The 13,428-nt window shown below is 30.6% G+C and overlaps 1 protein-coding gene across 1 annotated transcript in view; it reads right to left on the reverse strand.

Moving 5' to 3' along the window:
- LOC136971614 (zinc finger protein 423-like) overlaps positions 1 to 9,819 on the reverse strand; it is a 93,069-nt gene extending 83,250 nt beyond the window's left edge. The window contains exons 1-2 of the mRNA XM_067266091.1: positions 9,304 to 9,819; positions 8,895 to 8,996 (exon numbers count right to left, since the gene is read on the reverse strand). Coding sequence (XP_067122192.1) covers positions 8,895 to 8,996; positions 9,304 to 9,343 — 142 coding nt within the window. The 5' untranslated portion in view covers positions 9,344 to 9,819. The remainder of the gene's footprint in view (positions 1 to 8,894; positions 8,997 to 9,303) is intronic.
- Positions 9,820 to 13,428: the final 3,609 nt, after the last annotated feature.

Genomic DNA, 13,428 nt, shown 5'->3' on the forward strand with positions numbered 1-13,428 from the left:
TTTATGGCTCTATATTTAATTAATAATTATAATACTTAAGAGTTTTTTACTCCCCCCTTTCTTCTAAATATTACCAATTAAAATTTATCTTTTATGATAATCAATTAAAATTGTGAAGATGTGTAATAAAATTCGAGTCAATTATTTCGGTATTTAAGCTTTAATTAATTAAGAAAAACAAAATTTAATATATTTTTTGTGTGTTTTTATTTAAATTTATAATAATATAAACAAAATTTTTCGTTTATTTATTTAGATAAGCTTCTTGTATTTTTCAATATAATTAAGTAAGGTTTATTTTTAATTTAGTTTAATACCGTTTATATATAGAATTATATTTAATATTAAGGAGTATCTGTTATGAAAATAGCATTATTTAAACACTAAATTAATTCGTCAAGACTAGAAAGATGTGTGACGTCTTGATAACGTCAGTGTCATCGTGGATGCAGTAGCTAAGTCGAGCGATGTTTTCCCCCCTTTTTTTTATTATTCTTAAATGTATTTTGTGATAAAATCAAACAAAACTTTCTAAAATATCTTGATTAAACAAAGTTTTTAAAAAATACATTTAAAAATTCAATAATATTCACTGGTAAAGCTAGACAATTTTGACGTTTTCTGACATTATTAAATACCGTACATTTGTGTTTTTAATTTAGAAATTTTACAAACAAACAGAATTTATTCTTTGTCAATTCTTCGCAATTTTAATTATTTACAGCGGAGAATACAATAAAAAGAATTCTTTCTAGGAGAATAATCAATATATAAAACGTTACAAATACAATGTGAATTAAATTGGATGCGTGTGTTTGCTTAAGTAATATTTACAACTAAACAATGGAAATTTATAGTCGTGTTGTAAGACGTGAATATAAATTCCATTGTTTAGTTACTCTACAGATTATAACTACTTTATAATTTTACATATTGTCGATTATATAACTAAGATATTATATAAAATAGCTCTGTCGAGTATACTACTTAAGGGTATTAACAATTGGATAACGTTAACATCATTCACTGAGAATGATTTTAATCCTATCCAACAGGATGTAGATTGTTCCCTTTCTCACTCTATCGTGTTTACATCATTTTAATAAAGTACACGATTAGATTTATCATTTTATAATACTGGAAACTGTGTTGTAGTTAGTTAAGCTTAGAAATTCTGTACATAACGAAAACTTGTTAATGGGGCTGGATTTGCACATAATCTAAACAACTTAGGGCCTCACTTTTTTACACGTACCTTTACTTGATTGAGGGAAAAAAGGGCCTGTTATATGTTATACCTTCTGGCCATAACAATAAGTCCAGCCTTGTAACATATTTTATTCCATCGACTCTACATAATCGTAGATCAATTCAACCTAAACAAGGGTATTATTTAAATATTTAACATTGTAGGGTATTATTATTATTATAGGGTAATCTTGTTTAGATGGTATTGCCTAGATACGTTGTAAATTACTTCAGACCAGATTTTCTTTTCGGTTTATATTGTATAGCGTGAGACAGTCGCAAGAGAATAAGAATTATTTCGAGATAAATATCAAAGAAAAGAATCCACAAATGCCCAATTTTGACATGTAAACTCGAGTAATGATTATGGAGAAACTATATAATTTTTAATATAAACAGGTGAAAAATTAAGTGGCCAAAACTAGTGATTTGACCTTATTTTCTATTAACTATACCTCATTTTAGATATATATTATTAAGGTTTTTATTATCTTAAACTCTACTTTCCAGAGCCATAAATTTTCTTTGGGACAGGGAAAAATCCCTCGCTTTCCCTCTCTCTAGCTGACCGTCACCCAAATTGTTTACCTGCAAAAATCCCTATATAAAAGGAGGGTGCGTATTATACTCGATATAATAGACTATGTTAAAAAAAAAAGAAAAGAAGAGACAGTATAAAAATTTCAGATTTGTTTATGATATAACTTAAGAAAATTTCATAAAGTAATGCATATAAACATGAATATTTTACGTTACATTCATGGGAATACGCTTAAAAACAGAATAATAATGTGTAAGAAGAAGAAGAAGAAGAAAAAAAAAAAAAAACTTTATATGAAATTTAAAACAAAAGAAAGTAAATTCTCATTGCATACAATGAAACAATACAAACAATTCTGCTGAAGGATTTATTATTATTATTATTAATTATTTATTTATTAACTCAATGCTACCAAATTAAGTTTAAGGAAGAAATAAATGATCATAAATGAGTGTAAAATAAATAAATAAAATCGATAATTGATAATCATTTAAGGAAAATCGATCGCCAGTCTTAAAATAGAAAGAGGGGGGGAGAAACCACCTCTTTCATTAGATATCCTTTTAGAAAATGAAAGATAGAAAACCAAAAGGAACAAACCAAATACTGAATTATATATGTAACTATCTGCAGCGTATAAGAATTTAATATCACAAAACGAATTCGACCCTTTGCAAGAAAATCAAATCATCATTGCTAAAATCTCATCCCTTCTTCTATCGATTCTATATGAAAAGAGTGCGATAGAAAAATAGGCGAAATATGCGTAAAAATACAATAATTACGGGCCTAATAATACTAATTTACGCTAGTTAAATATAATTAAATATCTTATAAATTATCTGCTTTTTCCTCTTAGTAAAAACCCTTTAACGTTTCTTACTTCTATCAACATAATTTCGGATATAAAGGTTATAAAATCTCTTTCATTTTGCCCTTTCTTGTCGCCGCAACAAACACTTTCGAGTTGAAGTGCATTCCATATTGTACATCCATTGTATGAGGAAATATAATAGAGTTGAATTCTGCAACTTAAAAAAAGGATGCGGAAGATGAGGAACATTTTCCAATTTCATCCAAAGACACATATTGTAAATTATTGGACATTATAAAAACGTCACTGGCCACTACCTAAAATGAGTTTTGATTATATAACCGGAAAAGGGGCCCTCTTTTACTTCTTTTTAAACAATCAAATTAAGAATGAACTTCATCCACAATGGTACAGGGGGTGTGAATTCGAGATCGTACCTTGTAATTCGGGCATCCCCTAATGTAGTTAATGATTACTCGAATATGTTTAATTGTGTTTTTTTATTATTATTATTAGAGTTAGTACTTTAAAAAATTCTCTTCGAGCCTTGGCTCGATTCTTTTGTATTTTATAGCAGTGTCGAGCCAATAAAACGTCTCTTATATTAAATACAATTAGAGACGTGCCGCTAATAAAATATTCAACGACTTATTTATTTTTGAAAGTTTTGCGACTTATTAATTATTCAATAAGTTTTGTACATTAGTCGAAAGGGTATTGTCTATTAATTCCGCAGACTCTTTTTTTTTTTTTACATAGAGTAAAATATTGGAAAAAACAAGAAAGAGAGACTGAAACGATAAGTAAAAATATTAAAACTATCGAACAAGTTCTTAGTTTAAAATTATAATACTGGAGTTGTAATTCTGAATAAAAATCTGCTCTTAAATCCTACCGTAACTTAAGTCAAACCCGTGTTAAACCATCGTCTAACCTCAGTCTAAACGATTCGATTAAACGAAAAATACATGGAGAAATTTACAGTTTTTAATTTCAATTTCGGCGATTGTAAATCACGTTTTAACGCGAAAAATAGCTTATAAACTACACGGGAAATTAAGAAACGACATCAAAATATGCTTCTCTCCTTCATTAACATTCGATAACACGCTCATCCGCTACATTCGAAGCTAAAGTTTTCTTATTAAATCACAGTTTAAAGAAGGAAAAAAAAAAATGGGGGATGGAACACGCGACTGGAAAAGTTGCAAAAATAATCAGATTGGAATAAAATATTTGACTTTTATCTACATTTTAAAATGAAAATGATGTAAGTGAATAAATTATATGAGATATGTGCTTACAATAATCTATCTGGAAGGAAGAAAAAGCATTCATTAAGTGCAATGATCTTAAATGAATGTGGCAGGTCTGAGGGCAGTTCCCTTCAAACGGGCCTTCTTTTTAACCATTAAAGAGCATGTTCGATAACTAGACTACACGAAAGTATGTTTTTTTTTTCCCCTTTCCTTCGACTGGATAAACCCACTTCCAAAGCGATAAACATTTATAGCTCTGTGCATAGACCTACTTTACTACAATTAAATACACATTTTGTAATTTAATTACGTTTCGTGACAAACTATTCATTTGCTTTAAAGCATAGAAATTTAAACTATAATTATTTAAAAAGAATACATGAAAATGCCAGCATTTTTTTATTATTAATTTTTAAAAATTCCTTGAATGAGTATGCTTATCCGAATGGGTTTCAATATAATTATATAAACAGAAAAGAATTTATTTAGAAACTAGAAAAAATTCTAAGAGTGCATTTTAATAAACATAAAAGGCTCCTGAATAATTACCTAAATTTGAATTAATTTAACCATTTTCATATAAACAAGTGGGGGGAAGAGGGAGAGAGTAAAGGATATAATTAACATTTAAATAGGAAAAATTAATATAATACTCGAGTTTTTATCAGATTTATTTTAAACGTCTTCTATAAATATTTAATTACCTGTATTTTAATAAAAGTAGGAATAATTTTTTTTTAATTTAACGACTTCTTTAATATATTTTTTCCCTTTTTTAACCTTTTTTTTTATCGAATTTTTCGAGAAGAAAATTATTTGATAGGTTATCTTCCATCTCTCTAGTCAGATGTAACGTAACTTAATCATCTCCGTGACAGCTTGTTATTCGTACGTAAGATATCATTGAGATGCAAATTTTGTTTAATTAGCTATAAGAAAGTTAATTTTTTTAAATAAAAAATTAAATAATTCCTTCGAAGTTTAGTAAAATTTAAAAATCATAAAGTTAGATCAAGGCTACCGTTGAAACAAATGGAATTTCTATCGTTAAGATGCTCTTATCTTCGGTTTTTATAACATAATTATATAAATATATAAATGATTATTACGTATTGAAAAATTAAATTTATTAATATAAATATAATAGTTCATATTAAATAAATTTACACTTGACTTTTATAATTCTATCATGGTGTAATTTAATTCTAAAAGTCGATACTAATGTAGTAATATTTCAAAGTATTTAATGTTAAATGAGTTTAATAAATTATTTTTAATACACGACTCCTTAAAATAATCTATAATTATATGTAAAATAGAATGTATGTTTGGCTGTCTGTCCTCTGTACAATTCTAAAACCCTTTAAAACCAAAGTTATTCTCCAATACTCCATAGAAAATATAGGCTTATCACAACACCCATTCCATCACTATTAACTCCTAAACCTTTCACCAAATTTTCTATAGTTTACACTTATTTTTGGCTTTATAATTGATGCAATTCTGCTTAAATAACTCTGGAAAAAATACCTTAAAGATGTAGATTTTTATCAACTATTTGCTCCAATAAAAACCCCCTTTTTTTTAAATTTTACACCTGCAATTCTGTTGAATATTTATAAAAATAATAACGATTTTATAGAACTACATTTTAATAAAAAGTAGAATTCATAAATTTGCTTCTTTCTGCTTTAAATACATTTAAAAAAAAAGGAAATTGTCTTTTATTTTTATGCCTGGTTGGCAATTTAAACATTAAAAAAAATGGCGATTAACATACAAAAATGATTAAACACACACCGATTTAAATTAGTGGAATTAATTTGCACTTGAGCATAATAAATTCGTTTGAAAATGTAGAAAAGGCACACATCTTTCCTGAGAGAATGAACGGGTGGAAAGATTGAAAAATGCCCATTTTTTTTAAGCCAATGGTAATATTAATTAGTTAGCGCATTTTGAAGTGAAAGAAGACGTATTTTCGAATTGTACTAAAGAAAAGTGCGGTGCCCCGGGCATTATCTATAAGAATTTCTATCTAATTATCACAGTTTATGCCATTTTCTTTTTATATGTAAACAAGAACAGTCTCTTTTCATCCGTTGGGATTTCGTGTTATTGAGATAGACGACCGCCGAGTTGTTTATTTCTATTCTACAACAACTTTAGTTTCAATACAAAGCTAGACTATTCAAATAATTCCTTTCTAGTAGGATTTCCAAGAATACATAATTACAGATCAACTGTCTGTAACGAACTTATTCAATTAAGTTAGGTCGCGGGTTCTAATTGAACTTCTCCCTCTCAATCGGTAAATACGTTACAAACCAAAATGGTTGGTTAGACTTTTATTTAAAAAATAAAAGGCAAATTTAATCTTTACGAAATGGAAAAATATCATAAATTATTTCATTTATTATAATATTATGCGAGATGCTTAGAGGCTCCTTGTCTAGGGCCCTAAACTGGAAAAAATAAAATAAAATAATAATATTACCGTTGTAATTGTATATCATAATTTATAAATATTTCTGTAGATTAGTTTATGAAGTAAAATTACGTCGAGGGGACTCAAATCTTCTGTATCTAGAGGCAGTTTCGCCTTTTCCTACGGGCATAAGGGGTAATTGCTTGCGGCACCCACCAACAGGAGGACCAAATAAGAAAATGTTTTCCTGGAAGAAAACACTGTACTCGAGGCCCTCTAATTCAAATTTGCATGGGCCCCACGGAGCTATAACGGGCCACGGAAGGTCTTAATCTACCAATGAATACAAAGGATATACTTTGGTATACAAGAATACAGTAAAAGCATGTTAAATTAATTCTTCCTTAGATGATCCGTTCGAAATTTAAAAAAAAAAGAAAGAAAGAAAAATCCATTTAATAATTAATCAAATAAATAAAAAAATTTAATATTAAATATAAAATTTCTATTTATTTTGTAATTATTTTGCAATCTTAAAGGAAGTCTTTCGTGTATTTTTCCCCTTCTCCCCTCTCTCAAATCGTCACTTCATTTAAACTCTGACATTCAAATCTGTAGAAGAACGATAATTGAGTTACATTTTTATAAAAATTGTTCATTAAAAAATAGTATTACAACAACATAAATACGTTACCAAAGGCAAAAGAATGGTATTATAAAAGATTAACGCCTGCAGCAGATGTGTATTTGAATCTCCATCTTAAACACTGCCAATTCGAGATTTAAATTTTATTTATATTTTCGGTTTTTAAAACGACTTTGGAGAATTTATATTGGCTTTTTCCCCCCCTCTTATATATATAAATATCCACAATAAAAAGAAATGTGATTACCAGTTTTTATTGCAAAAAATCCTCCGATGGAAGCTGAATTTTATATCTTTCGACCTGGAGCCTTGTTTAAAATTAATAAATTTATCATCGTAGGGGGGTGATGTGTTAGAATAAATTCTGTCATTTTATAATACCGAAAATATACAGATTTGTAGAATTTTTAATCCCGAGATTGGCGCCCACGTTTCCTAAAAAAAAAGAGGCACCGTTGGGTGATGAAAACGAGGTGAGAAGTAATTTATTCCCCCCATTCGTTCACGTATAAGCTGCGACCAGTGGGAGAAGTGTTCCTATCTGTTGCCTTAAAAAAAAAAAAGTGTATCGATCTCGTGCTTAGGCATTCCTAAAGGCTTGCTAAAACGAAAGAACATACGGTCGAATGGCAACAGATTGAAAGTCTGGAAGTATCAATAGAGAGAAATCATTCGCACGTTTTCCACAGATTACCAGAAATCCAAACTCGAAACGTGATTTAGCTTTTAATCAAAACGTCGTTCTAAAGAAAAAAAAGTAATTATCTAATTATTCTAAAGGTTAACCTTTTACTTACGTAATCAATAAATGAAAAGAATGGCTTAGAGGATATAAATATTGTCGGCAACGACTAATGGGCAAATGAATACAATTCAAACACGTAAGTTAATCAACGAAAAACTGTGCGAAATTATAAAAATCATCACTCAGAAGATCCCTATAGGAGCCGTCTTCTGTTGATTATTCATAGGGTGTTCGAACGTTCGTGACTACCGAGAATCACACACTTAATAGAGCCTTTATCATCCTCCAATAGCTGTACATGTAAACGTCCATACAACATCTTCATTATGTCAATTTATAAGTTGCTCATGTTTACGTTATTAGACATGGTGAAGATGTTTCGCTACTTGTTATTCATTTCTTATTAGAAAGTGTTATACATAATATAAGTTATAGACTATGAAAATAATTGTTCGCTTATAGGAGCGAAATCAATAGAGAAAAACTGGGATTTATCCGGAAGCAAGACAATTACCATATATAAATACGTAATGATGTGCTACCGTATCGACAGTAATTACCTACAATTAGTATACTGGATTTTTATCAAACGATACTTTATTCCTTAATAAAAGTAGAAAGATTTTTTAAAAAAAAAAAGACCCTCTAAAAGTCTAGCATCACTCGGAAAAATGTTATTTTTAAGCACTTATTAAGTATTAAAAAAACAATGATAGACGATGCCGAAATGGTCGGCAACTCCGGCATTTGTAAATGATAGAAATTAATTGTATTTAACATCCTCCTCCGAAGGGAGGGGGGAAAAACGAGTAGAGACGGTTGATATATTTTTATTTAAATTAAAATTCTGTGCCCCGTTACTTAAGAAAATCGGATATTAATTTGACGAATAGATTAAAGTTTGCCCGAGGAAATTAATTGGTTAGTAAACAATGGTTTGTTTACCGCCCATTGAAAAGTTTTAAACTAGTTAAATACGAAAAGCACGATTGAAATAATGGTTATTATTTAGTCGAGCAGCTAGAAAAGATGTTTTTCCGGAGAAAAACAGAGTTTAGGTCATTCAACTGGCACAGTATATAAACGAAGTTTACGCGGACGATGGCTATCCTACTAAAATATAAGACCCCGGGCTCTTTCCTTTTTATCTCATTCCTTAAGTACATTGTTGGCGCCTAATTCGTTCGTTAGCATACATAATATGTTGACTTACCTAACATAGGCGTGGTATCATCGTCGCAAATTCCAACAGAACAGGGCATGATTATTTCCGGACTGCTTTCGTAGCACAGACTTAAATCTTCTAAACCTTCACCTGTAGGAACGAGAGAGGGGAGGAAAAAATGATATTAGACGGGCATGTGGAATTACACGATGCTTAAACCGCTAGCTGACCAAAATCTGTGATTTACTAGCTGTTTCACGAGTGACAAGCACTGTTCTCTTACGCCGCATCAAATCAATATTGTCAACCTGCGGTTAACACAGTTAGGGTGGCTATTAGATCTGTCTATCTAGCGACTACCGAATCGGAAACTTTACTATTATATTATTTTCTCGGTTAATAAATGAATAATTATATCAATTTTGATGAATTTTTACGTATATATATAAATACTTACGTTTCAATGCACGGGGGTTAGCCTGTTTGCGCCGGGACATGGTCGACGACGCTTTATGGGTGCTGTCGCCTCCACCCCACGCACACTACACACCACACAGTGACAGCTGACTGGATACTCTCGTATTCAATCTAAAGCCGAGTCTGGCATGTGGAGGACGCTACGTCATGGAGACTGTCCCCGCAGGAAATGAACGGGCCGCGAGGAGGTTGAAAGACATCGTTCGAGTCGCTCGGGGAATTAGCGTACGATCGAACGAGAAGATGCTGTGTTCCTGCTGAGCATTATCGCACTCGGTACTCGTCTTCTACCCATCATCTGACGGTAAACCATTTAGCATCGTCTCTGCGAGAGCTTAAAGGGGAGGACAACCGAGTGCTTACCATTCTACTTCCTTATCACTTAGCAGCGTGTGGGAAACTTCCGGTCATGCGCAATGGCGGCCAAGGACAGGTGGGGCATCACGTGATCGCGCTTGACCCCTAGGGAATTTTTTCTATCCTTCTCCCAAGGGACTTTCCTCTTGACGTCATATCGTAGATGAGTGAGTCACCCAGGCCAATTTCCTCCGATTCCCGTCTTTTATCCATCGGGGAAGAGTTTCTTTCCGATGTTTTGATTTAAGTTTTTGTATTTTCACGCCGATTCTCTGCATTTGGCTGCCATTAAACACGATCCGCGCCCTTTTAAATTTATCAACCTCGCGCTCTTTTATTCTAGTTAAACAACAAATTAAATGCACGCCACTTATTTTTTTTTCTTTTATAACTTTAAATCTATATATTTTCTTAATATCCAACGCTTATCTTAGCATTTAAACAATCGTTAAAGAGTTTAATACATTTGAACAAATGTTTATTATTTTAATTAAAGGGTGTTTCATTAAATACAAATTAAACTCTGCTTCCTATAACATTTCGTATAACGGAACACGAGACAAAAATATAAATTAAAGATAGGTACGTTTTGAAAATAAAATCGATAAAAAATATAGGATTTGTGTCGTACCGTCCCACTATATTCTTATACGTAATTATAACCCAACTCACCCTATCTTCTCTCTTCTTTCTTATCCCCTGACTCTCTTCCTATCTTCGGCTCAGACTCCTAAATGGACTCTCCCCCAATGATTATTATACAAAATTTAACTTAGAAAGAGTTAAAATAAATAAACTTTTACCTTACAAAATGCCATTCCATGTCAATATTTCTAAGTAATCAAATAGGCTATCTAAAGACGAGGCATTGTATAGAACGTAAGCACAACCCGTATAATTAATTAGAGTTAAATACAAAATGGACATTCTGTTTAAGTATTGGCTAACAATGCGAATCAAATATAGGTATAATTGGAGCAGACGAGGCAAAAGTTATTCTGTATTCTTCCCACCTGATATCATTAGCCAATTATTACGTCATGGCACAACTCTCAAGAATGGATAAATGGAGGTCGACAGAAAGTCATCAATCATTTCTGTTCAAAAAATTCGAGCTTTGTTGCTGATGAACTTAATGGCTTTGAAATGTTTCCAACTACCTACGCATATGCCTTTGTCTAAAGAGTAAAGTAATTAGCGTTATAAATTTCTTCACTCGGTATTAACTAACGCAGTGTTATCCAATGGCTTTGTATTCTTTTATAATATTTCTATAAATCTGAAAACACAAACACCAATTAAGGAAGAAGGATTTACACTTAAACTAAACAGCTTAGGGCCTCTCCTTTTTTTTAAAGATCTATTATTATTCGGGCGAGTTGAAGGGCCTTCTTAGTATTGTTCGTTACCGTGTTCGTTTATGTGTTCGTTTAAACAGCTAACAAATATATATTTGATTTTAATAAGCCTATTTAAATTACATATTTAATTATTCCATTGTTATGGTAGCACCAAGTTTACAATAAAAAAAAACTCTCGTGTTTATTTTTTCTCGTGAATGACATCCATAAGAAAATCATTATAACAGAGATAATTAGATGAAAGCTTGCTAATGACCTTTTTAAATACGATTATATTATTCTGTTCTATTTAAAGCATTTGATATAAATACGTAAACATTTTAAAAAAATATTTAAAATTTAAAAAAATTCTTCTAGGGCCCCAGAAGGCCTCTAGGCATGGAAGATTGGGGCCTCTCTACACACGTGTAATTATGGCTAATTATTAATAAATTATGGTACACAATTGCAACGGTAAAACTACTTTACTTTTTTTCCTAAAAGTAGGCCTTTTTAAGTAGGCCTGTAGGCTATATTTAATAAATTTTTATATAAATGTAAAATTTAAAAAAAATTAATATAATTTTAAGTTTATTTTAAAATAAAAACTTTTTGTAAATTATCTTCAATACTACAACGAAGATAAATGCCTTCAGTTCTGTTTATTACACGTTTAAGGGCCCTAAGCAAACTGGTGAACTCGACCCCTTTCTTTGAAATATTTTAACAATATTAAAAATAAATTCCTTACATGATTTAGGGCCCTATAAACTGAAGTTTCTAAGTAGGCATCTATTTATAAACTGTAGTTTTGTAGGGCCCTAGAGTCCTAAAACTGCGCTGTAACTGACAGGACTCTTTTACCAAATAAACCTATATATAAAACTGTGCGGCCTAAGCTGTAGATTCATAACGTGAGGCCCTAATTTAAATATGTAAGAATTTCTTAATCATCTGCATCTTGAATAACTTATCTATTATATGATTTTACTTTTTCATTTATAACTCAGTATAAACCCATTTAATAATGTAAAACTTCTATAGACCCATTATTAAATGGGCCTATAGCAGTTTTACATTATTAAATGGGCCCATTTATATAGCAGCATTTAATAATGAGCCTATAGCAGTGGGTCGTACTGTAATTAACATTATATACTTTAGATACATAACTACACACAGTTGTATAGTGTTAAGTATTATTTTCTGTTTTAAACCCTTACAATGGGATAATATAAAAAAGTTTTATCTATTATTTGCTGTCAATTTTTTTTTTTTTTTTTTTTTTTTTCAGAGAATTCCGATTTAAAAATCTTTCTTGAAGTCAAATTCGAGATTACAATCGATGCTTTAAGGCAATAATCTAGACTACAGATGTTAATGCTTAGTCTACACAAGCAGAATCAGGAAACAAAGTATTGTAAGCCCAATTATACGCATTCTAAACAATGACCACAATACAGTTGAATGTTAATTACCGGAGATGTACGATACAAAATAACCTAGGACAATATAAGAGGAAGTAAGTTGTATTCTAACTTTTCCATTCTATGTTAATGGTCTAGAAAAATTAGACCTATCATCATAGGCTATATTGCGGATCTTATAAAATTTTTACTGTATAATAAGAAATATTCTTGTTTATAATATATTTTTAAGAAGTAGAAATGCTTCAACACACCTATTCTTTCAAAAGATACTGTACTTACGGACCTACTGTATGTACAGTATCTTCTACAGTAGGTCCGTTTATACAGTAAAAACTTGTCTAAAACGGAACATGAATAAAAGAGAAACCCTGCAAAAAACCTCCCCTTTGGGGAGGTTTTTTGCAGGGTTTCTCTTAGCAAATTAAGGGGCTCCACGTAGAGTACAGTAGTGTTGATTTCAGACATTTTTTTTCTTAGAGGAGGAGGAGTATTTTCTTATGAAAGATTGGTTTGAGGCCTCCTATTGGAGAGGGCTCCGGGAAATTGCCCTTTATGCCTTTTATAAACTTTCATTTTAATTCAACAAGTAAATAAATTCATATTAATATGTTACATAATTGTTTTTTTTTTCACGAAATAATTTGCCAAGTTTCAAATTTTCTCTATGTTAATTAGAATATTTACATTATTTAGGAATAGAAGCTTACTTTAATTAAAAGCGTAAATAATTAAATATCCGTTAATATAAATTTATTAGTTTTTACAGAATTTCCAATAAACTTCGGCTGAAACTACTTCAGAGAAGATTCGACTTATCCCCCGAGACTTATACAAACCTCAGATATAAAGAAATTTATCAATAGAGTTATATCTAGAGAATTTGATAGAATCTTTACATTTATATAACCGAATAAAATAGCATTAAAATGCTATTTTATTTACAGCGAGACCTGCGTAAAACGGACTCGTCAGATTTCC

The sequence above is a fragment of the Centruroides vittatus genome, unplaced genomic scaffold, assembly GCF_030686945.1.
Source record: "Centruroides vittatus isolate TY-2023 unplaced genomic scaffold, ASM3068694v2 contig_2634, whole genome shotgun sequence".
Taxonomy (NCBI): domain Eukaryota; kingdom Metazoa; phylum Arthropoda; class Arachnida; order Scorpiones; family Buthidae; genus Centruroides; species Centruroides vittatus.